The 23,806-nt window shown below is 53.1% G+C and overlaps 5 protein-coding genes across 16 annotated transcripts in view; 2 read left to right on the top strand and 3 right to left on the bottom strand.

Annotated features, from left to right (window-relative positions):
- The window catches only part of SGF29 (SAGA complex associated factor 29), a 38,772-nt gene extending 26,581 nt beyond the window's left edge, over positions 1 to 12,191 (top strand). For all 8 annotated transcript variants that reach the window (XM_046665344.1, XM_046665347.1, XM_046665345.1 and 5 more), the window contains 8 exons: positions 1,906 to 1,981; positions 2,680 to 2,752; positions 9,435 to 9,499; positions 10,309 to 10,438; positions 10,510 to 10,656; positions 10,898 to 10,933; positions 11,039 to 11,201; positions 11,986 to 12,191. In XM_046665344.1, the coding sequence (XP_046521300.1) occupies positions 1,906 to 1,981; positions 2,680 to 2,752; positions 9,435 to 9,499; positions 10,309 to 10,438; positions 10,510 to 10,656; positions 10,898 to 10,933; positions 11,039 to 11,201; positions 11,986 to 12,102 (807 nt within the window). In that variant the 3' untranslated portion in view covers positions 12,103 to 12,191. The remainder of the gene's footprint in view (positions 1 to 1,905; positions 1,982 to 2,679; positions 2,753 to 9,434; positions 9,500 to 10,308; positions 10,439 to 10,509; positions 10,657 to 10,897; positions 10,934 to 11,038; positions 11,202 to 11,985) is intronic.
- Positions 12,192 to 12,339: 148 nt separating this feature from the next.
- Positions 12,340 to 15,696, bottom strand: LOC124241529 (sulfotransferase 1A1). 2 transcript variants are annotated; one of them, XM_046665353.1, is made up of 8 exons: positions 15,607 to 15,696; positions 14,606 to 14,877; positions 14,370 to 14,495; positions 14,186 to 14,283; positions 13,535 to 13,661; positions 13,341 to 13,435; positions 12,671 to 12,851; positions 12,340 to 12,541 (listed from the first exon to the last, which is right to left on the bottom strand). In XM_046665353.1, exons 2-8 carry the CDS (start codon positions 14,751 to 14,753, stop codon positions 12,429 to 12,431), a joined length of 888 nt encoding a protein of 295 aa, XP_046521309.1. In that variant the 5' UTR covers positions 14,754 to 14,877; positions 15,607 to 15,696; the 3' UTR covers positions 12,340 to 12,428. The 2 variants fall into 2 exon arrangements, with proteins under 2 accessions (XP_046521309.1, XP_046521308.1); XM_046665352.1 differs by having other exon boundaries at positions 14,606 to 14,881.
- A 1,338-nt stretch (positions 15,697 to 17,034) lies between these two features.
- On the bottom strand, positions 17,035 to 19,969 carry SLX1A (SLX1 homolog A, structure-specific endonuclease subunit). The gene is made up of 6 exons (XM_046665354.1): positions 19,499 to 19,969; positions 18,894 to 18,945; positions 18,465 to 18,803; positions 17,501 to 17,628; positions 17,239 to 17,326; positions 17,035 to 17,158 (listed from the first exon to the last, which is right to left on the bottom strand). Exons 1-6 carry the CDS (start codon positions 19,684 to 19,686, stop codon positions 17,129 to 17,131), a joined length of 825 nt encoding a protein of 274 aa, XP_046521310.1. The 5' UTR covers positions 19,687 to 19,969; the 3' UTR covers positions 17,035 to 17,128.
- Positions 19,970 to 20,052: 83 nt separating this feature from the next.
- Positions 20,053 to 20,845, top strand: BOLA2B (bolA family member 2B). Its single transcript, XM_046665355.1, has 3 exons — positions 20,053 to 20,213; positions 20,303 to 20,400; positions 20,703 to 20,845. Exons 1-3 carry the CDS (start codon positions 20,151 to 20,153, stop codon positions 20,800 to 20,802), a joined length of 261 nt encoding a protein of 86 aa, XP_046521311.1. The 5' UTR covers positions 20,053 to 20,150; the 3' UTR covers positions 20,803 to 20,845.
- A 2,106-nt stretch (positions 20,846 to 22,951) lies between these two features.
- CORO1A (coronin 1A) overlaps positions 22,952 to 23,806 on the bottom strand; it is a 38,638-nt gene continuing 37,783 nt past the window's right edge. For all 4 annotated transcript variants that reach the window (XM_046668292.1, XM_046668294.1, XM_046668290.1 and 1 more), the window contains exons 10-11: positions 23,511 to 23,726; positions 22,952 to 23,183 (exon numbers count right to left, since the gene is read on the bottom strand). In XM_046668292.1, the coding sequence (XP_046524248.1) occupies positions 23,079 to 23,183; positions 23,511 to 23,726 (321 nt within the window). In that variant the 3' untranslated portion in view covers positions 22,952 to 23,078. The remainder of the gene's footprint in view (positions 23,184 to 23,510; positions 23,727 to 23,806) is intronic.

A 23,806-nucleotide genomic window follows, 5' to 3' on the forward strand; every position in this document is an offset into this window, starting at 1 on the left:
CCGTGGCATATTGGGCGTGTGCTGCTATATTCTGTCCATAGTAACTGGGGACCTGTCTAAGCATGCAGTTGTCCAGGTTGACAGTTCCACAGTGATCACTGGGCCGGGAGCCTTACACCACACAGCCCAATGGCCCAGGAGGGACCAGTTCTCAGAAATTCCTTCCCAAACGATATCCTTTTTAGTGGGATGTAACCTGCAAAGTAAGAGTCAAAAGATACTGGCACCCGTATTACTAAGCGAGAGACCCCAGCTGAAAGGTTATATACTGTCTGGTTCCAAGTGTATGACATTCTGGGAAAGACAAAACTGTAGAGAGAGTAAAAAGATTGTTGATGGCCGGGACTTGGGGGGCAGGGGCGGGATAAATAGGGGAGCACAGGAGAGTTTTAGGGAGGTGCGACTATTCTGTATGATGTTGTCGTGGTGGGTACGGGACATTATATATTTGTCAAAACTCATAGAATGTACAACACAAAAAGTGAACCTTAATGTAATCTGTGGACTTTAGCTAATAATAATTATCAATATTGGTTTATTAATTGTAACAAATGTACCACACTAATGCAAGATGTTAATAATAGGTGAAACTTGTGCAGGGGAAAGCAGGTGCAGTATATGGGAACTCTCTATTATCTGCTCAGTTTTTCTGTAAACTTAGAACTGCTCTAAAACTATTTTATTAATGAAATTTAAAAGATAAAGAAAAAAAGATACTGGCACATTATTCAGTCATCAACCATTAGTCTAGTTTATCAGTATACCATAACTAAAATGTCTCTCAGAGGGATGCCACTCAGGTTTGTAGGCATCTGTTTGACTTTGTCAGGTTCCAAAAGCAGGAGTGGTCTTGGCAAACGTGTGGCTTCACCCTTTTGGTCATCTGGTAGAACTGAGCCAAGAGCCAATATTATTCCCTTGCTCTGACCTCTCTTGAGATAGTAATTAATATTTAATTTCCCTCATCGCATAATCCATTTATTCATTCTTTTACCCTCAGCTACTATTTCTCCTCCTATTTGTCATTGATTTTTACCCCAACTTTTCTCCCTTTGGAAGGACGATAGGTTTGGCCATACCGTGCTGGTCCTGATGCTGGCGGCCACGCTGGTCTAGCACGTCCACTCCCAGTCAGGTAGGCTTGGGTCACACAGGTGCGGAACTGGTGGGCTCTTTTGACCACTAGGCAGTACCGCTGTGTTCACTCTTGACCCCATTTTTCCAGATGGAGTGAAGGCACAACCCGTCCCCTCAGGCACTTAGAAGTTCTGATATAAAGGTTAAAAGGTATAGTTACAATTTCTTCCTGAGGAATCATTCCTGCCTCCGGCATCTTTAGTTGCAGCCCTAGTCCCAGGACCTCTGCTGTGGGGGAACAATTGACCAGCATCCTTCCCCATTCCCTCTTCCCAAGATGGATTGATCATAGGTATGTGTGTTAAGTTCCAGACTCTCAGTTCTATTCCATTGATCTATATGCCAGTACCACACTATTTGATTACTGTAGCTTTGTAGTAAATTTTGAAATCGGGAAATGTGAGTCTTCCAACATTGCTTTTCTTTTTCAGGATTCTTTTAGCTATTCTGGGTCCCTTGGATTTCCATGTGAATTTTAGGATGCGCTTGTCAATTTCTGCAGAGAATTCAGCTGTAATTTAGGTAGAGACTGTAGATCAGTTTGCCTCTTTTTGATAAAGGAGAGTCATTAAATGTGTAACTTATGATTTAACTTTAATGCCTTCTGTAATGCTTTTGTATTACTCAGGGAACAAAATCCTTTTGAACTTATCCTGCATTTGGATTTAGAAAATGAGGGCCATATTTATGGGACCTCTGGCCTGGAATACAGGGTGTCACAGCAGGATGGAGGGCCTCCCTCATGTCCTCTTGACCTTGTCCTTGCAGGAAGAGCGTTCGCGGAGCGAACACAACTTAGTGAATATCCAGAAGACCCATGAGCGGATGCAGACAGAGAACAAGAGTGAGTAGCTGGGCTCAGGACAGAAGGGGCTAAAGGAGTGGGCCAGGCCTGGGAAGATGGCTGGCATTTCCAAAAGGGACTTTTGCATTTATCTGCGTAATCCAAAATGAACTGCTCCTTAGGCCAGAGGGACAGTTTTCTTTTAGGCTGGGTGACCTAAGGTGACCCAGGAGACAGATGACAGACTGCCTAGTACTAAGGGACCTTAGAATCCCCCAACTCAAGGGACTGGAAAGTCAATGAAATGTTATGAGGCATCCAGGAACTCTCTTGGGGTGCACGGGCGTCCCAGGTGGCTGGTGTTTTCTGGAGAGTGTTCCCTCCCGAGTGCCCTGCATGTGTCCCTAGGCCCTCAGACAGTCAGGCTCCTGGGCTGGTGCTTTCCAGCTGTGAGAAACTTTGAGAATTGTTTTCTGTTTTCTCCCATGCTGAGAAATATTTTCTGCATGTGTCATGCTGTGGCAAAGGTTAGAAAGTCCTCTCCTAGATGCAGCAAGAGCATTTGTACCCTATGTAAATATAAACTTGTTGAACTTGGAGTGTCGGCCTTGGGGAGCACTTCTGAGCCAGTAAATCTCATACCTTGGTCCATGGCCTCTCTGCGCCTCCCAAAGTCTGATTCCGGTGTCCTAGAAGCAGTGCCACATTACTGCCGGCTGCCCCTCACCCATGTCTTTCTCCCTGTCTTTACTCTGCAGTCTCTCCCTACTACCGGACAAAGCTGCGTGGTCTTTACACGACTGCCAAGGCTGATGCGGAGGCTGAGTGCAAGTGAGTACCGCCCACTGCCCTGCGGCACTTCCCCTTCCTTGCCCGGGCGCTGGGCTGCAGGAGCCTACAGACCAGAGCCCCAGCCTACCTTTCCTGCCGTGGATTAGCAGATTCCTAGCCCCCAGCCTCTCCCTTGGGGCCCACCTTCCCTAGAGCCCACTTCTAGGCCCCCTCATATCTCTAGCCCTACTATTGTATAGATGGCAGCAAGGTGGAGGTGAAATCCCAGCGCTGCCAGTTACTAGTCGTGTGGCCTTGGGCTGTCACTTCAGCTGTGACTCAGTTACTCTGTCATTAAAATAGGGATAATAATTACCTACAGAATTGTCAACATAAAATGGGATAATGCATATAAAGTGCCTAATACCAGTGTTTTTCAAATTCCTTTGACCATAACTCAATGTAGGAGCCTCATAACAATAATAATAAATAATAATAATAATAATAAAAACTCCTATGTGGCCTTACTGTGTGCCAGGTACTATTCCAAGTGCTTTATATATTTACCTCGTTGAATCCTCAGAGCAACCCTAAATGGGGGTTACCATCAAATGAGGACACTGAGACACAGAGAGGATACGTAATCTGCCAAAAGTCATGCAGCTAGTCAGTGGAGGAGCCCAATTTTAAACTCGAAGTCCATGTTCTTTTGCTTCCCACAGCATACACATTTATTTTATATGTTTATATATCACAGAATTGGAATAAGAATTACAGTTTTTACTGTTACTACGTATAGTCTATTTCCGTTGTACTTTTTAAATGACAGTTGTTACTCAAGAAATTAATTTCATGCCTCACTAATGAGTCTCAGCCTGCAGTTTAAATAATTGCCTTGCACACGTAGGTGATGGCACATGCAGAGCCCGGTGGCGGTGACAGCCATGTACCAGAGTGAACACCCTAAGCATTACTGGTGCCTCCAAGGCTCTTCTTTTCCTCGCATCTGGCTCTTCACAGCCTCTGTCCTGTGCTCATAGTCTCATATTTTCTTTGCCTGCTGTCAGCCATTGTGCAAACCTTTGCTGGTGCTTACCCTGCACCTGGCACTAGGCACTCTCCTTATAGAGCCACAAGGATAGTGAGGATCCTGCCTTTAAGGGCAAGCAGTCCAGAAAGGAGAGATACCCTAAAAAAAAAAAAACAGTTATAGGACAGTGTAGTTGGTGGGCTAGCAGAGATAGGGCTCACTGTGGCTAGGGATCTGGGACAGCCTCAGGGAGGAGGAGAGACTCAAGCTGGGGGTCAGTAAGCAAGACAGAGAGCCCAGGCAGAGGGGACAGAGTGTGCAAAAGTCATGGAGGAGTACCTGCAGGGCAGTGCATCTGGGGAGTGAGAAGTAGTCCTGTATGGCTGGGGAAGGAGAAGGCAGGACGTGGGGGCCTGGACTTTATCCTGGAGGCCCCAAGGAGCCAATGAAGGTGTAAAAGCAGGAGAGAAACCCCTGGCTGCACCATGGAGAGTACACTGGGTAAGATGCAAGGCTAGTCAGGAGACAAGAGATGGTGATGGAGTTGAGCTGAGACAGTGGCAGTGGGGATGGAGAAGCAAGGGTGCCTTCAAGGACAATTTCTGAGATCAAATTGGGGGACCAGTTGGGAATAGACAAGTTGAGGATTCCAACGTTTTTAGCTGGGACAAAGGGATCTGATGGGGCTCCCTTTGCCAGGTTGAAGAGCAGAACAAAGGGGTGGGGCTGACTCGGGGTGGGGAAAAGATGGTGAATTCCGATTGGACATGTTGCCTTCTTGGCTCTCCAGCCCACCCTTCCCCACCCCATGTTCTCCCTGATTTGCAGGTTTATCATCTGGCTATAGTTGGGCCCTTTCCCACTCAGCTGGCTGGAGTTTGGCTTGCATAAGTCAGAGTGACGCAGGCTCACTTGAGAGTAAAAAGCACTGTCCCTTCCCCGCTCATCTGCTGACAAAGCAAGGAGACTGCTTCTGAGACCAGTCTGGCCTGGGCTTTCTCTGGCATTGACGTAACCAGAGTTAAACATTTATGAGCTTGTTTCATAAGTGCAGCTCCCAGCTTCCTGCAATTCTGCTGCCATTTCACTTTTCAGACTCTTAAACATTCATTCACTAAACACTAAGTGAGGCCTCCTCACTTTCAAATGCCATGCTGGGAACAGGAGAGCAGGTGAGATGGCTAAGACGCCCCCTGCCCACAGCAAGCTCCGAGTCTAGGTGGGAAAAATACCTGTTACTGTATGTTCCTGTAGCACTGATCCAAGTGCTGTAACACGCATCAGCCCATTTTCTAAAGGGATTAATTAAAACTCTCAGGAAACTGAAGAAACGCCAAGAGCCCACTTCAGGAACTAGCCCGAGTCCTCTGAGGTGTTGCTGTGCTTTCTACTGTGTGCACCACAGCTGCCTCCCAGCTGGTTTTCCTCCTGTTTTGCAGGAACTGGAAAGTAGTCCCTGTGTCTTCATTTACCTAGAAAGTAGCCCCTGTGTCTTCATTTACCTAGAAAGTAGCCCCTATGTCTTCATTTAACTGGAAAGTAGTCCCTGTGTCTTCCTTTAACTGGAAAGTAGCCCCTGTGTCTTCATTTAACAATTGTCTCTCTTTTTTTTGTTGTTGAGGCAGATTAGCCCTGAGCTAACATCTGCTGCCAATCCTCCTCTTTTTGCTGAGGAAGATTGGCCCTGAGCTAACATCCATGCCCATTTTCTTCTACTTTATATATGGGATGCTGCCACAGCATGGCTTGCCAAGTGGTGCGTACGTCCGCAGCCAGGATCCAAACTGGCAAACCCAGGGCCACCAAAATGGAATGGGTGAACCTAACCGCTGCGCCACCGGGTTGGCCCCCAATCATCTCTTTTTTGAAAGATTTTATCTTTTTCCTTTTTCTCCCCAAAGCCTCCCAGTACCTAGTTGTATATTCTCAGTTGTGGGTCCTTCTAGTCGTGGCATGTGGGACGCTGCCTCAGCCTGGTTTGATGAGCAGTGCCATGTCCGTCCCCAGGATTCGAACCAGCGAAACACTGGGCTGCCTGCAGCGGAGCGCACCAACTTAACCACCCGGCCACGGAGCCAGCCCCTCATCTTTTTTTTTTAAAAGGCCTTGAGGTGGCACACTGGCAGCAGGGGTCAAAGGGAAACAAAGGCAAAGGTCTCCCTCTCCATATTGTAGTGGAGGATAGGCAGCCATTCGTGGGTGGGAACGAGTGATGCAGCTGTAAAAGGGCAGTGCACAGCGTAAGGGATGGTGTCCTCAGTGACACTTTGGCCACAGACAATGGGCGTCTCTCTTTGAACAGCCTCAGTCACTCAGAGTTCCAGCTAGGGAAGGTAGTTTTAGGAGTAGCTAAGCTAGTACCAGCAGAGGTACAGCTTCGCTTTCCAAGGGCCTGAATGACTCACAGGCCTGGAGGAGAGAATGAAGGCCATAGTGCCAGGACCGTCTTTCTGAGGCAGGCACTGGGGCCTGGAAGCAGACCGTCTGCTGGTGGGCACCTGCGGCATGGATATTGTTCCATGTTGCTGACCAGATGTCATGCTCTAGTCCAGACATGTCACAGGATGTGTCAGCTCGGAGGCCAGGGGAAGATATTTCTCCCTCCTCACCCGTGACACAGACCACACTCAAGCAGAGACCACTTAGAGGTGGGCAAAAAAGCCATGTGCCTGAGAAGCTACCACCTATTACCTTATCCCCCTATTGCAGCCACCTCCCCTACTGCAGTCTGGGGCCAAGGAGTGCTAAGAAGCCAGCAGTGTGGCCGCGGGTTCCTTCTGCTCTCAGTGGGAGGAAGGGAGGAGGGCTCCATCTGTCCAGCGCCCCTGTCATCAGCTGCTTTTCTTCTAAGACACTCTGCAAGCACACCTCCAACTATCTCAGCCAGGGAGAAGGCCCAAAAGGAAATATTTTTTACCTTTTTTCTTTTTTAAAAAAAATTTTAATTTTTTTTTAAAGATTTTACTTTTCCCTTTTCTCCCCCTAAAGCCCCCCGCTACATAGCTGTATATTTTTAGGTGTGGGTCCCTCTAGCTGTGGCATGTGGGATGCTGCCTCAGCATGGCCTGATGAGCAGTGCCATGTCCGCGCCCAGGATCCGAACTGGCGAAACCCTGGGCCACTGCAGCAGAGCGCGCGAACTCAACCACTCGGCCGCAGGGCCAGCCCCTACCTTTTTTCTTTTTAAAATGTTTCCCTAATCAAATGATTATGCTGTGCATTTGTATGCAGCAGTATTGGATTATTTTGAAGGGCCCACACTGTGTTAGCTGCTTGCTAATGGTCAGGGAGGAGGTGCTGGGGGTGGGGGAGAGAGGTTAGGGCTCTGGGCTCTTGGTTGCATTCGAAGGAATGTCAGCCAGAAAGAAGCCCTTCTCAGTTGTTCCAGGTGAAGTGGGACTCTTGGGGTAGCCTCATCCCCAAGGGTTGCTGCCAGGCTGGCTGGCTGCCTGTCAGAAGGTAGGGTCCCACACTTTGCCTGGGAGGTAATACTCAATGAACTGAAGCTTTTATGGTTCTGAGATGGAGAAGTTTCAGTTCCAGAAAATTGCTTTTTATGTAGTAAGTGATCTTAAAACATTGTTTCCTCGAATCTCTGCTGTGGAACGGCACTAACTTGACGAAATGGAGTATTGCATTCCTCTCCTAGAGACTCACAGCATAAATTAAGGCATTGAAGGCTCTGCCAAGCTCTGCAATAACAATTTCTTTCACTCAGTATTTCACCAAGTTGCTTGGCCCTGGAATACATTTACACACTGGCTCTCAAGTCTGGCAATGCCCCAAGCTTCTGATTTAATTGGGGTGGAGCTCAGACGTTGATACTGATTTAACCTTTTATTTTTGTGTAATTTCAGACTTACATAAATGTAATATTTTACCACATTTGCTTTATCATTCTCTATATATACACACGCTGTTTTTTTTTCCTGAATTGTTTATGTTGCAGACATGATGCCCCTTGACCTCCAAATACATCAGTCAGTATTTCCTAAAAACAATGACACTCGTATACAACCACGGTACATTTCTCAAAGTTAGGAAATTAACACTGATATAAAACTATTCACTTACAGATCTTATTCAGATTTTATCACTGTCCACTCATGTCCTTTATAGCAAAAGAAAAGAACATCTTTCTAGTACAGATCAACACAGCATTTATCATGTCTCTTTAGTTTCCTTCAATCTGGAACAGTTCCCAGGCTGTCTCTGCCTTTCATGACTTTGACATTTTGAAGATGATAGGCCAGTGATCTTGTACAATGCTCCTCAGTTGGGTTTGTCTGACGTTCCTCACGATTAGATTCAGGTTTTACACTCTCGGCAGTAATAGCACAGGAATGATGTTGTCCTTGGTGCCTCATATCAGAAGGCACAAGACACTGTCCCATGCAATAAGGCGTTCTCTTCCTGGTTTCTCCCATGTCCAGTTATTGCTCTTTTCCATCGTATACTTTGTAAGTGTCTTAAGGGAGGTACTTTGAGACTATGTAAATGTCCCATTTCACATCAGACCCACTAGATTTGGTATCTTTATGATTCTTGCTTAAAACATTTGGGATTTTTTAAAACTTTCCAGGGGATTCTGATGTCCAGCTAGAGCTGAGAACCACTGCATTAATATCTCACAGAATACAGCTTAGGACATGCTACATAAAACTGTCCTCCAAGCAGGCCCAGCAGCAATGACCAGACTTCCAAAGTCCCCTTTGGCCTCCTGGGTTTTACTCTGTCTCTGCTGTCCTGGATGCTGACAGCCCTGTGTCCCAGGGCTCACAAGCCTGTGGGCGCACTAGCTGAGCCCTCCATGCATCCTGCCCCAGCCATGGTGAACTACGACTACCTGAGCACATGGGGCAAAGTGTTCACCCTCCCTGCTTTGATTTGCCCAGTTCCCTCTGCCAAAGCTGCCCCTATTCTGGCCTCTGCCTGATGAGCTCCACACAAGTCATGCCCTCTAGGACGTGCACTGGGACACCTTCTGTGACACTGTATTGGGCTGTGTTCTTATGTGTCTCCCTCCTTATGAACAAAGGCCTCAGAACCATGGGGGCGTTTACTAAACGTTTGCTAGAGGAATGGACTGGAGAGTAAATGACACAAAGTGGAGTCTGTGCTGCTAACTGCTGTTGAACTATTCTTTGGGGGACATTCCCCGAGGTCTAGGATAAAGAAGCCTTCCTCTGGCAAGGATTTGTGTTCACATCTGCCAGGTTGCTTGGATCCCAGCCACTCTTGAGCCCCTGTAAACTAACTCCAGAGATTTTTCTGGGGATGCAGCCTTTCAGGGACACGTTCCCTCCACCTGGCCCTGCTCTGAGTCGAGACAACTCCCCATAGTCCTCTGGAGTGTCTCCTAGTACATGTCCCACCTTGGGCAGACCCCGAGTTTGAACTTCTGTCCTCCCTATCTCGGGAGCTTGTTCGAGGCTGCCAGCACTCAGCAACACTTCTTCAGGATTTGTCAAACTCAGGCAATGGCAGCTCTCTCTGCTTTGCTTATGTCTCTAGGATCCTTAGATGTTTTGGCCTGCTACTTTTTACTGTCTCATCAGTTCTTTTATACTTTTCAGATTAAAAAACAGATGTAGGGTTTCCAGTTTTTGGCAGTAGGGTTGGCCTGAGTTACCCAGCCTGCCGTAACCAGCAAAGGAAGTCTATGCTTCGTGCTTCATCCATCGCTCTTCTCTCCCTTCTCCCCAACCTCAGCATCCTCCGGAAAGCCCTAGATAAGATTGCGGAAATCAAGTCTCTGTTGGAAGAGAGGCGGATTGGTGAGTTAGAGACAAGTTTGGCGTTCCCTAACCAGGTGGAGTGCGGGTTCCTGAGAGCAGCAGTATGTCTCCCTGCAGGGGAGCCTGTAACCTCAGCCTGGTGTGATCATCCCATGGGCTTCTGACCGAGAGGCGCACCTGGGCCCTGGGGCTGGAAAGGGAATGGAGATCATGCCGAGTGCTCAGGCAGGGCCTCCCCAGTTCTCCCTCTGCAGACCAGGACGATTTGCCCCGCTCCCTCATGTTCCTCTCGCATCCTCTACTGCCGGGGGCAGTCAGCCTCCTCCTTCCCCGACTTCCATTCCTCGCAGTGGTGAGAACCTCACTGTTTTTTGAGAGCCACATCCTGGGTGTCTTGAAGCCGGCCTTTCAGGTGGAGTTTACCCAGGGTGTGGTCCAAATCCTTCCAGATGGTCGAGGCTTTCCCACTTCTCTTGCTGAAGCACGTGAGTGTATGTACAACTGAGTGACAGCGTCACTCACTGAACAAATGGACGTAACCAGCACCCAGATCAAGAGACAGAACATGACCAGCACCTCAGAAGCCCCCCTTTTACCCGCTTCTAGTTCCTTCCGCCCAAGCAAATCCACTAAGCTGACGTCTCACCATCTGTTAGTGTAGCCTGGCAGTCTCCCTCACCAGGGCATCTAGTGGAAGGGGCAGGGATCACATCTAAGCCCTCAGTGCTAACTCAGGAGGTGGGGCTCCAGGTTGAGCTCCTTTGACAGCTCAGTGCGGGCATGCTAGGGTGGGTCTGGGGACAGGCACCCTGTCCCTGTTGCCTCAGGGGCTCACTTCCTTCCCACAGCGGCCAAGATTGCGGGCCTGTATAATGACTCGGAGCCCCCTCGGAAGACCATGCGCAGGGGGGTGCTGATGACCCTGCTGCAGCAGTCAGCCATGACCCTGCCCCTGTGGATCGGGAAGCCTGGTGACAAGTGAGGGCGGGTCCATGGTGGGGGGAGCTGGCAAGGGAGGGGCTGGGACTAACACTTTATTCCACCCTCAGGCCTCCACCCCTCTGTGGGGCCATTCCGGCCTCTGGGGACTACGTGGCCAAACCTGGAGACAAGGTGGCTGCCCGAGTCAAGGCTGTGGATGGGGATGAGCAGTGGATCCTGGCCGAAGTGGTCAGTTACAGCCATGCCACCAACAAGTGAGTGGACACCCAGCCCTGTGGGCTGTTCTCCTGTCATCACACTTGCCCCTCTTTCACCCATCTGCAGGATGGGAGAATAGCTTCCCCGAGGGTGCCTGCAGGGACGGAGATGGCAGGGGAGGCAGCCGTGTCCTTGGGCTACTTCTCTTCCCCGCCCTCCTCCTTCCCCTCCTCACGGCTCCCCAACTTGGACTCTGCGTCTCCCTGCATCCACCATTTTCCTTTTGTTCACCCGTAGGTATGAGGTAGATGACATTGATGAAGAAGGCAAAGAGTGAGTGTGCTGGCCAGGGAGGGGCCGCGGAAGCCTTGGGGACAGCTGAGCTGCTGGGAAGGAGCCCCTCACCTGGCTATGGGTTGACCTAAGCTCCCCCTCCAGGAGACACACCCTGAGCCGGCGGCGTATCATCCCACTGCCCCAGTGGAAAGCCAACCCTGAGACGGACCCCGAAGCCTTATTCCAGAAGGAGCAGCTCGTGCTGGCCCTGTATCCCCAAACCACTTGCTTCTATCGTGCTCTGATCCACACACCCCCACAACGGGTAAGGCAGCCCCCATGGGAGAGACCCTGCTTGACACCAGGACGGGGCTGACCAGATGGGTCATGGGATCATCTTCTCACTGCCTTCCCCTGTTGTCCTCATCTTATGGCCTCTCTGGGCTGGGAGGGTCCTGCGAGTTGCCCTCCCTCTTCTGCTTACACTCTGCCCTGTAACTCCCCTCCTGCCCTGTCCTCCAGGGCAGCACCAGCTGACCTCTTTTGAACCTTCAGAGGCTTAGCCAGCCCTGAGTGGAGTGGACCTGGTGTGGCCTCTGAGCTAACCTCACTTTTGCACTGAGATGAGCAGCCTGAGCCCTGAAACAGGAAGCGCCATGCCCAGGGCCTGTCTTCCCACCCCTGACTCCTGCACCACTGCCCTTCCTTGGCCTGAGGCTCTCTTGTGCTCCTGTGACATTGCTGGCACCCTGGTCACCCATCACCCAATGGCAGTTCTCCCCTCTCTCCAGGATCCCTGGCTGCTACCCTCTGGGTTGTCCTTGATCCCCTTAAGCAGAGTCCCCAAAAAGCACCAGAGCCTCCAGTTATGACCCGCCCATGTAGGTAGTCTCCATTCTCCCCACTCTTTATCCCCTGCCCTTGGCCTTCTGTTGCTGAGAAAAGAGCTCTGTAGTGGCAGGGACTGGGTTCAAACATCTAGACTTCATGAGTGAAGATGAGGAAAGGCGGCTGGGAGCCCATGCACCAGAGGTTCCTGTTGGTCAAGGCCTGGGGGTGCCTCACCTGGTGGCCTCTGACCAGCCCCTCCTGTCTGCCCCCTGCCACAGCCCCAGGATGACTATTCGGTCCTGTTTGAAGACACCTCCTATGCAGATGGTTACTCCCCTCCCCTCAATGTGGCCCAGAGGTACGTGGTGGCTTGTAAGGAGCCCAAGAAAAAGTGAAGCAGGGTGGCAGATTCGCAATCTCCTGCCACCTTCAAGGGGGAATGCAACAAAAGATTTTGTGATCAAATAAATATTCTTCCCCCTTGCCCATGTCTCCTGGTTTTACTTTTCCAGACCCTTCTTCCCCTCCCCGTGTAGGGCAAGTTGGAGGCCATAGAGGAAATGGCTTCATTTGGTCCCAGTGGGCATTTACTGTTTTAGCTCAGGTTTGCTCTTAGCTTCCAACAGAGCCTCTCCGTGTGACACAAATTTATTTTATTCTTGAGGCTGTGATCGGGCTTGTTTCACACCACTCCCTTTGGAGAAGGCCTGATGAACAGCACTCACACCTCTGAGCGGAAGCTGAGTTTGCAGCCTGCCATCTTCTCAGCATAGTCGGTGTCAAAGCGCTCGTTCTGGGCCACGGTGAAGGTGTTTTTCCAGTCCCCCGCGATGCCTGTGGAAGGAAGGAAGGAGGGAAGCTGGAGGTCCCGGCCACAGAGGAGGCCCTGTGTGGTTCAGGGCTGGCTCTGGCTGCCGCCTCCACCCTCGCCTCCCCAAATGCCCATCCTGGGCGGGCATCCACCTTTCCTCATGAAGGCAGAAATGTTGTGGTCCATGATGTCACAGGAGATGGTGCTGTAGTTAGCCATGGGGTTCTTCTTCATCTCCCTGAAAGATGTGTGCTGGACAATGCGATCTAAGGTCTCCTCTGGCAGGGAACACCCCACAAACTCCAGGATCTTCTGAATCTCCCTTTTGGGGTTCTGGAGCAGCAGAAGAGCTCTTCAGTGGAGGTTTGGATTGCTCATTGAGCAAACAAAAGGGAGGCCCCTCTCTAACCTCTCTGGGATCTCCTGCTGCTGCTTAGAGACCTCTCAGACCCAGCACCTTGACTGTCTGCTCCTCTTTCCCTGGGGCAAATTTAATTGCCTTATGCCCTGTGATCTTGGAATGAGCTCTGATTCCTTAGGGGTGAGGGCAGGACAGTCCTCTTTTCCTGACTGGCCCCAGGGAGAAGCAATGGCAGTAAACGGCTGATGGAGAGTTGCACGTGTTGCTGACCCAGGCGCTAGGAGGTTAAGAGCTGTGCAAAGTGCTGCCACCAAGATGGCACTGCAGCTCTGAGTCCTGGGCAGGGAAGGCGGGGTGGGGACTGCCATAGGGAAGGGAATTTGGGGGGCTTTGGCCAGTGCCCGTGAGGTTCCTGCCTCCCCATGTGTGACATGGAGGGAAGTGGTAGCAAGTGGTCTCACCTCTTTCATGTCCTCATAGAAGAGATAGAGGACGGGGTGGGTGTGACTCAGCTCCCACCACTCCTGCACGTGCTTGTACCAAGACCCGTAGGACACTGGGGAAAAGGGCAGGGGACACAGACACAGAGGTTGGTATTAGTTTGAGCTGGCTGTCCCTCAGTTCCACCCCCTCCTTCCTCCAGAGTCAGGCCCACCTTCCCCAGCCATGAACTTCTCCAGGAAGCTGTCCCAGGTGCCAGGGTCAGGGTGCACTTTGGCCATGCGGTAGAAGTGGTAATAGGAGACGGCCACATCCTTTGCATTGCGGGCAAGGTACACCACCTGGAGGGAGTGGATGACCCCCCATCCCCCATGTCATTACCACACAGCACACCGGGCACTAGGTGTTCTACCCTTCATGGCATCCCTGTGAGGGAGGTTCTCTCCTGGTTTGGCCATGGGGGAAACAGGCTTAGAGGCTGACTTGCTCATGCTCCTGTGGTATGGGAGCAACTGAGCTGATACTTTGAACCCTGCTCTGATGCCAAAGTCCTAGCTGGTCCCTGGAACCATATTTTATACTAATCTAATCCCCTCAATGCCACCATACCCAGATTTGGAGCAAGGCGTGCCAGATGCCCACCAGCCCCCTCCTCTACGGGCCTGTGGGCACCCAGACTGCTTTTCTCAGCTCTGCACAGAGGGCGCTCACTTTCACTGGTTGTGACCCCACCAGAGTGTGAGGCAGATGGCCTCCCCTGCTTAAGGTGAGACCAGTGGAGGCAGTAAGGAGACCTTTCCAGAAGACAAGGGCAAAGCTAGAATGGCCCAAGCAGCCTCCTTCCCAGGCTTCCTTTGCCACTCACCTTGACCTTCTGATCCAGCAAGGTTTGGGGGAGCAGGGACAGGGGCAAGTGTGTCTTGAGGAGCCGTGGGGCTGGTGTATCTTTCAGAACCTCGACACCTAAGCCATGGGTAGGGAAAAGTCTGAGCTGGAGCCCTGATCTTACCTCCCTCTGCTCCACTTGCCCCCAGCACCCCACCACACACCTGAGGGAACCTCTGGGGCCTTAAACTCAAGGAAGGGCACTCGGATGAAGATAGGGGCCCTGCGACACTTTTCAAGGTCACCACCGTGGTAGATCATGTCCAGGATCTCGCTCACCCACGTGGTGCCTGGAGAGGGAGGGAAACAGGAAGTGAGCAGGGCTGAGGGCATGCCCTTGCTGGCCCAAGGTGGGGACTGCAGCCCAGGAGAGGGGTGGGTGGTAATGAGGATCACCTACCAGATTTGGGGTAGGTGCTGATGAGCAGGTCATCAGGCCGGGCTTGGAAGCTCTGCAGTGGCCCCAGTGCCTCTGCAAAGTACTTGATGAGAGGAACCCCTTTCACATACTTCAGTGGTGGGCGGGAGGTGTCCTGGATCAGCTCCATGCTGCCGTGTCAGGGACCAGAATGTGGCCTACTTCCCTCAACAATATTACAACACCACCGTCTGTTGAATTCTTGCTTTGTTTTAAGATGAGGAAATTGAGGCTGAGGCACCGTCTGTTGAATTCTTGCTTTAAGATGAGGAAATTGAGGCTGAGGGAGGCTGAGGCTGAGTGACTTGCCCATACCCACAAAGCTGGTGAGGGGCGAAGCTGGATTTAAAGCCAGCTCTAACGCTTGTGCAGTGGGTCAGCTGGCTGTACCTTTGACTTACCAGCAGAGTTTTGAAAAATCCCAGTGCCTGCCGGGACATACCCCAAGCCAATTAAATCACTCTCTGGGGATGAGACCCAGATATCAGTTTTTTTGGAATCTCTCCAGGAGATTCCAACGTGCACTAGAAAAAACTACTCCTCTAGGACCTACCAGTCCTAACTCCGTGCCAGCCAGTTTTCTTTCTTACTCCTTCCTGCCATGGCTCCTGGCCTACTCCCAAGAGGCTCCTCTCCCTGACATCCCCTCCTAGAGCCCCCGGGCCCCTCACGTATGGAAACCTCCCAAAGGCCAGCCTGGTCTGTGATCCCATGTGCACAGCCACACTCCATCTTGGCTTGGGGATAACACAGCCAGTTGAGCAGTTATACACAGTGAGGGTGTGGTATGTGAATGAGCAAAACTGTGGTAACTCAGCGGAAGAGGCCAGGTGGGGGCTGGAGCTGGCAGACTGAGATAGGCTATCCATGAGGAAACGACAGGGACGTTAGAGGCAGGGGCAGAGTGATCAAGCGATAGAATAGGAGCTAACAGTGCAGAGTGAGGGAGATCTGACCCAGCTGGTCCCCACCTTGGCACTCACCTGATCTCTCTGATCGTGGCCTTGTGACCACCTCGCTGTGCTGTGGCTTGGCGCGGGTGCAGTGTGGTGAATGCAGAACTTCTCACTGGGCTGAAGGTTTTATAGGGCCAAAGTGGGAGGGATCTGGAGTTAGCACTGGGACTTGGCTGTCCTCCAGGAAGCAAAGGGCAGAGTCTGGGATGGGAGGAACCCTCTGCGCTACCCTCCTTAACACCCCAGCTGGGGCCAAGCTTAGACTGGCTAGAAAACCCAAGATGTGGGTTTAGCATGTAGAAAACAAAAGACGGAAACTAGACAAAGGGCCCACTAGTTTTCTTTCTGGATTTTTGTGTAATCCTGGCTCCTGAGCTCCCCTCTAAACTCCACCCCTGCAGGGTAGGCCAACAGACAGCTTTTTCTTTTTTTCTTTTTTTTAAAGATTTTATTTTTTTTCCTTTTTCTCCCCAAAGCCCCTGGTACATAGTTGTATATTCTTAGTTGTGGGTCCTTCTAGTTGTGGCATGTGGGATGCTGCCTCAGCGTGGTTTGATGAGTGGTGCCATGTCCGCGCCCAGGATTCGAACTGATGAAACACTGGGCTGCCTGCACCGGAGCGTGAGAACTTAACCACTCGGCCACGGGGCCAGCCCCCAGACAGCTTTTTCTAATTGACCCGGTCTAGAGATGGCAGAGGAGTGGAGAGGAAAAGTGGACACTTCAAGGTAGGCATGAAGTGTCAAGGTAGGCTGCTGGTTCCAGGCCGGTCTTAAAGACGCCAAGGATTCAGGCCGGGGGTGGCCCACAGGCCCCCGGCAGCCCTGGTATTCCAGGAACTGCTGGCTCTGACCACAAGGCCAGTCCAGAGTGCTGTGGGTAGGCAGGGTGATGGGGCTAGGGGCAGAGCAAGGTAGGGCAAGCTGTTTCTGAGGCAGCATAGGATAGGAAAGAGCAAGAACGCTGGAATCTAACAACCCTCAGAGTGAGTCCAGCTCCACGGCTGCCATGGGACCTCCTGGAGCCTGATTCATGGTTGCTGGAAGAACAGTGGTCCCTAGAAGGTGCTTTTCTTTCCCTGGGTTTGAAGAGGGGTCCACAGACAGAGACAAGGAGCTGAGACTTAGAGAGCCACAGGTCCCCATCTGAGGGGAGCATCCCCCCTGCCCTCCTCAGCCTTTGTCCTTACTATTTGTTTTAAAGTCTAAAGTCAAGCTGGGTACTGTAAGTGGATGGGATCTGAGTCAAGGGTCCAAGTCTCCCAAGCCCTCAAAAAATGTGTGACCTCAGAAAAAGCTTGCTGGGGAAAGCTGAGGCAGGGGAACCTCCAGGCAGAGGAGAGGCTGGTCCACGCTGGGGCCAGCAGCCCCTCCCCCATCCTCTGTTCTCCTCAGACCCCAGTGACTGGCAGGGTGTCTGCTCCTAGCTCCACCCCCCAGCAAACACACTAGAAGGTACGCTTAACTCAGACTTTTTATTGTACTCAAGTAAAAACTGCCCAGACCTGCAGGGATGGCACAGAAAAGGAGTGGGTTGGGGATGCTGAGCTTCAGATCTCCAGCATGTCTGTCCAGTGCTCCTGTGGGGACAAAAGGGTTGGTCAAAGGAAGCCTAGGGGACGGAGTAGGGTAGGAGGCTGGGGCCAAAGGCACTTCTCACCTCTTCTAATTCCAAGTCGTCGTCTTCCTCCTCGGTGCCCATCCGACCCAGCCAGATCAGATCTCCCCACAGCAGTGAGTTCTTACAGCTACCAAGGCGGGCAGTTGGTAGAAGACACAGAGTCAGGCATCACAAGCTTCCAGGCTAGGCCCTGGGTGCCAAGATGAGGATTCAGCTGCCTCGGGCCTGGACCTGAACAACTGGGCACCATCTTCCTAGAGCTAAACCAGGGTAGGGTTTAGGGGAGGGGTGCTGGACTCACGCAGGGCACTGGCCCTCTAGGGGCAGAAGCTGCTCTGGCTCCTCCTGCAGGAACTCCTCTGCAAGGCAGATCACATGGGCCCTTAGGGGGCAGACAGGGTGGGGGCAACACAGAGGGTGCTCTTCATCCTGTCAGAAGTGGCAGCAGGTTAAGAGAAAAAACAAGGTAGAATGATGTCGCTAATAGTCATGAAAAGTTCTGTGGACCAGACCCTGTTCCAGGGGCTTTACATAAAACAACCATATGAGGCGCATAGTACTATTATTTGCATTTTATAGATAAGTAAACTGAGGCACGGAGAAAGAAGTTACAGTACTTGCCCACAGGGACTAAGTTGGCCAGTTTTCTCTGAGCATTAGCAGTGATTATACAACAGCATGGCCACTGCAGCCAGACCTACAGTTCCTTACAGGCTAAGTGATCTCAGGCAGGTTACTTAGTCTCTGAAGGACAAGTACTCAACTTCCTTACATTTACTGAGAGCTCAGCAGAAGTCAGGCCCATCATCTCAGTTACTTCATTAAATATTTATTGGCCACCTGCTCTGTGCCAGACCCTGTTTATGGTAGTGAACAAGAACTCCCCTTGTGGAGAGACTGATAAAGATAAATATATACTATGTCAGACAATAATAAGTGTTAAGGCTTAAAAAAAAAAAAAGGCAGGGAAGTGCACAAGAAAGAGTGGCAATTGTACATGAAGAGCCAAGGAAGACCTCACAGAGAAGGAGAGGTGACATTCTGTCCAGACTGAAGGTCTAGGGAAGAACTTTCCAGTCAAAGGTGAACGGCAAAGGCCCTTTGAGCAAGAGGGTACCGGTGTGAAGGAAGAGGGGCAGAGCGGACAAGGGGTGTCAGTAAGCTGCCTGGTCCCTCAATAAACAGTTCCATCCTCAGTCGTCTGAACCCTAGACCCGCCCATCCCTGGAGACCAGGTGAAGCGTCTCCCCTGGAGCGCCTCTCACCTGGAGTGCACGCGTGCACAGGGTGCAGCGGGCCTTGGCGTCCTGGTCCTGCGTGGGCTCGGAGTCAGCAAAGGGAACGGCGCGGTGCCTAGGGGCAGGGGCCCGCGGCGGCGGAGGCCCGAAGGCCAGCGGCACGTGCGGCGGCGGCGGCGGGCAGAGATCACGGCGGAAGTCGGCGCGCAGCCAGCGCACGGTGAGCGGGAGGCGCGCCCAGGGCGGCGCGCGCAGCATGTGCGCCAGCACGCGCAGGTGGAACGCGAAGGCCGCCTCGCCGCGCAGGCGCGGACCCACGTGTGCCAGGCGGCGCGAGGCGTGAGGGTGCTGCCAGGCCCACTCGAACTGCAGGCAGGGAGTACCCGGCTTCAGGGCCGCCCGGGGAAGGGCCCAAGCCCCAGCCCGTCCTCCCCGCATCCCCATCTCCTTCCTTACCCGAAGGGCGGCCACAGCGGAAGGGAAGCCGTGCACGATGAGCACCATCTCCCTGGGGAAGAGAACGAAGGCGCGACCTGTGAGCCCCCCACCTCACCTACCCCACCGCATCCCGAGTCAAGCTGAATCCCCTCGGCAGGCTTAGCCTCTAGTCCTACCCGAGAGTGGAATCCTCACACCTGTTTTCAAGCCCAGCCCACGAGGCCCAGCCGCCTTCGGGAAGGTACGTCCCCTCGCACCTGCCAACCTCAGGCCCTGCCTCCAGCACAGGCACTCAGTTGCTATCCTCAGTTTCTCTTCCCTCCAGGCTCTCTCTATTGCAGCCCCAGCCTTGTTCACCAGCCCCCCTGTCGCTGGACCAAGCCTGGATCATCAGTCCCCTTCTACCCAACCCCCGCCTCTGTGTCCCACTGCCCTGTTTCACAGGGCTCCGCCTCTCCACCAGGCTCCTCCCCTGTGGTAGGCCGGCCCTCGTCACTAGCCTCCCCACCGCGGTCCTGTTTCTCAGCCCCACAGGGGCCCCGCCCCTCTCAGCAGGCCTCTCCTCCGCCGGGCCCTCCTCCTCCTTGAAGCCCTCCCGTTGACCATGATCCGTCCCCTCTTACCAAGGCCCGCGCCCGCTAGTGCGCCAGGCCCCGCCTTTTTTGCGGCCCCCGTTGTGCTGCTGGACCCGACGAGCAGGGTTGACTGTGAACCCGACGTAGACGCGACCCGGGTGCCGAGGGTTGAGGCAGTAGAGCAGGTAGACGCCGAAGAAGCACCCGGGCCTCGCCGTGCCCCCCGCAGGGCCCATCTAGACTTCTGGGTTGATTGCTGTGGCCAATGACCTCGGGGAGGGCTGCGTGGCCTGGGCCGCAAGATGCTTGTCTGGGAAAAAGCGCTTGGGGGCGATCCCGAGCTACCTTAGAGACCACGGTAACGCAGGTTCGTGCCCCTACCCTAGCTGGAGCTAGGTTGTTTAAACCGGCCCACACAACCGGCTGCTATGCAGGCGGCGGGCACCAATTAGCGTCCGCTCGGGCCGAGGCCGTGCTTATGCAGAGTCTGATTGGCTTACTGATGGTAAGCGCGGACACCCACGACCGTTGGAAAGCTGGGCTTGCGAGAGGGCGGAAGTGCTTGGTTTACAGACGCCTTAGTAAGGGCGGAAGTAGAGGCCTCGGCGGAAGTGGCGTCAGGAAGGGCGGAAGCAGTGTGGCCGGGGTCTGAGCTGGTCGTGCGTCCCCGCCGGGCTGCTGCCCTCGCTGGGCTGCCGCGATGGAGCTCAGCGCCGAATACCTCCGGGAGAAGCTGCAGCGGGACCTGGAGGCAGAGCACGTGGTGAGTTGAGCGGCCTGGACTCGCCCGACGAGGGGAAAAGGGCTGCTGGGGGCAGGGTTTAGCACCATCCACACCATTCTGCCCCATAGGAAGTGGAGGACACGACTCCCAACCGTTGCGCGTCCAGTTTCCGAGTCCTGGTGGTGTCGGCCAAGTTTCAGGGGAAGCCGCTGCTTCAGAGACACCGGTGAGGCCCTGGGAGCACCTCGCTCAGCGCGGTCCCAGCTCCGGGACGATACCCCGGCCACTCCCTGCAGCTTAACTCCCTCACCCGGGCCAACTCGGCCCAGCACCGTGGACCACGACCCCAAGGATCCCGCCTTCGTGGCTCCTGCTTCAAGTATTGTGACTTTGGCCCTCTCCCAGCTTGTTCCCAGCTCCCGGGGACTACGACCTGGGAGACACCTCCAGCCTCCCTGGTCACCCTACCTTCAGGGACTGTGTCCCAGGTCCCAGCCTGCATTTTCCTAACGCCGTCTCTCTCTCCAGGCTGGTGAACACGTGCTTAGCAGAAGAACTCCCGCACATCCATGCCTTTGAGCAGAAAACCCTAACCCCAGAGCAGTGGGCCCGTGAGCGGCAGAAATAAGGGACCTGGACCAGCACAGCCATTAAATTATGAATCAGGGCCAGCTTCTGTGTCAGTGTGTTGTGTTTGGGAGGGTGAGAGGGGTGCTGAGTCTAGAGCCTAGCTTCTCCCTGCCCTGCCACAGTCCATGGTTTTACCTTGGGCAAGTCCCTCTCCACAGGTAGGCCTGTGTCCCCACTTATAACAAATTGTATCCTTAAGGTCCCTTCCAGGGCAGGCCTCACAGGCCTTCTCTGTAATTTCTGGTAGACCCTTAGGGGTACTGCCACTACCCACCCTACCCATCCATTCATTGACCATTGCTGGAGATTCTTGCTCTGCCTGCCTTCAAGATGCACAGATGAGAAGGTGCTTAGAGTTTCAGGACCCTGGCCAATTTAACAAATCTCTCCCTCTCCCCAGCATCATTGCAGTGTCAGAGGCATGATACTTCCACACTTCCCCCGCAAGTTCCCCCAGCCCCTCACAGCCTCAGGGACGTAGTACTCCAGCAGCAGCTCCCCAACACCTGGAATGCTGATGTTTTCTGGCCCGCTGGAGAGGGCCCAGTGACCCGTTAGCCCTGGGCTTGATGTGGCCACAGCTGCCCCTGGGGAGACCATGAGGTTTGCAAGAATGGAGGTGTGGGCAGGGAATAGGGTTAGAGAAGGAATATAAAGCTGACCTGAGACGCAGAATTGGGGCAGGTGATGCCCCTATGATCAGTCTTAAACACAGGTGCCAGGGTTGATAAGGCCTTGTACAGATGAAGTCCCTAAGACCCAGGAGGGATAGCAAGTGACCCAGTTGGGGGCAGGGCTCTTGCGGAGTGAGAAATGGCAGGTTTCAACCATCCCACCCACCCTGTTCCCCTGTTTTCAAGGCCAGTTTCTTGGCCCCTAAGTTACCTCCACCCCCTACCTCCCTCTCGCTCCTATCAGGGAGAATGGGCTGGTAAAGCTGGAAGTCATGGTGATGACAGGTTCCTTTTGGGTCCAGGAATCGTTTCTGAACTTTTTTTTTCAGTTTCCCTGGGCCAGGAGGAGTGACTGAATCTACTCAAAAGGGCCCATTATGCCCAGAGAGGCTCAGATAAGAAACCTCACCTCTTTAAGAGGCCCAGGCTCCAGATCTTCTGATTCTGTCTTTACCACGTCCCTCATTGGATCCACCCACTGTGTTCACAGAGCTGTGGTGGTATCCCTCCCCGTTTTGTAGATGGGCAGCTGAGGCCTGGAGAGAAGTGACTTGCCCAAGGTATGTCGCTTGAATAGAGGTTGAGACCAAAATGGGCAGACAGGGATGTTTGTATGGCTGCCTTGCGCAGCTCTCTACCCAGGTAGTTCCTATAGCACACTGAAGACGGGGGAGGGGGCTGCGAATGGGGCGTTTAGTCCTCGCTGTGGTCCCTGCGTGGATGAACCAACCCTGCTGTGGCCAGGACACCCATCCCTAATGTCTCCCAGCTCAGGGGGTCACCTGCTAAGTTGGGCATCAGAAAGCGACTTCAAGCCCCGTACTGATAGCGCCTGACAGATCTATTCAAGTCCCTGTCACAAAGGCCAGGCCAGGTGGAGGCCACAGTAAGGGCTCAAGAAGCAGCAGCACTGTGGGGAAGGTTCTGAACCAGAAGGGGAGACTCAAGTCACGGCTCAGGATCTGCCCTTTGGCAAGCCCCTCTCCTGCTCTGTGCCTCAGTTTCCTCACCTGTAAACTAGAGTTGAGCCATTGCTTTGGTTTTAAGCTTTTTCCTTACAAAAGGTCCCCTTACTTTGATCCCTTGGGCCTGTAGTTTGAAAGATGTCATGTAAGTGCTACTTGTTTCATTTCTGCATAAGCAACAGTGTCGGTACAGTTGCGTGCAACCTGCTGTTTTGGTTGACTAGGAAGGACAGGTTTGGGGTAAACATAGGAGTTACTGAGACTCCATGCTAGGGCCCTGAGTATCTCAGACCTGCTCTCTCTGAGAAGGAGCTGGGAAACAGAGCAGGCTTCCAACCCACATCAGCACGGAGTGGCTCCCACCCACCAAGGCCTTTTCCTGTGGTCTAGGGCATCCCCCAGCCCCTGCCATGGAACAGTCCCATCAAGGCTACCGAGAGGGAAGCTCAAGGGCAGGTCAGTTCAGCAGACCCAGCATCTAGGTGACCAGGCATCAGAGTCTGAGAGATATCAGAAAATAAAGCCATTTTATTATTATTTTTCTTTTATGTGCCATTGTGGCCTGAGGAGTAGGGAGTATGAATGGAAGGGAAGGTGGTGATGCCATGGGTCCCAGCTGAAGGCCCTGGGGTCCTCTACTTGGCCTGGACTGTCTCCTCCAGCCTATCCAAGCGCTTCTGTAGCTCCTGCACAGTGGCCTGGAGCTTCCTCATCTCTTCCTCCAGCCGGGATACAGCATCCTGGGGGTCCAGTGCTGCATTAGCTTCCCTGGGTTCCCCTTACCCTGCCATCCCCTCAGCCCCCTCCCAAGAGCCCCAGGGCTCAAGCCCTTCCCTCTCTCAGCCAGTTGCAGCCCAGAGAGCTGGAGGCCTATAAACCTGAAACCTGTTTTCTGAGGCCTCAGGATTACCCACTCCCGGCCCCCAAGGGATCCCCAACATTGTGAGTTTAGGATGCCCCAAATGCCAGCCTCTTTCCACTGGGTCAATGACCACATCAGTAGTGTAGCAGCCCCTGCCCTACCCTGTCTTCCCATCTTGATTCCCAGGTTCCCATCAACCTCTCACCGAGCTAGGAGTGCCACTGGCCTCTGGTGCTGTCTTCCTGCGCCCAGTATCCAGGCCCCGGTTGACCCTCAGCTCCCGGCTCTTTGGGGGCACGTAGCCATCCTTGAGGGAAATGAGGAGGGGCCCGGCATTCCGACCCCCCAGCCACTCCTCAGCTGTGAGGGCAGCATCCGGCCCTGCAGTGGGTGGGTACAGGTCCTCCTGGAACAGGTCCGACTGTGGGCAAGGCCAAGGCTGGTTAAGAGAGTGCTTCAGCCACAGCACCACCCTGCAACTCCATGAGGTCAGTGCCCCAC

The sequence above is a fragment of the Equus quagga genome, chromosome 7, assembly GCF_021613505.1.
Source record: "Equus quagga isolate Etosha38 chromosome 7, UCLA_HA_Equagga_1.0, whole genome shotgun sequence".
NCBI classification, from domain to species: domain Eukaryota; kingdom Metazoa; phylum Chordata; class Mammalia; order Perissodactyla; family Equidae; genus Equus; species Equus quagga.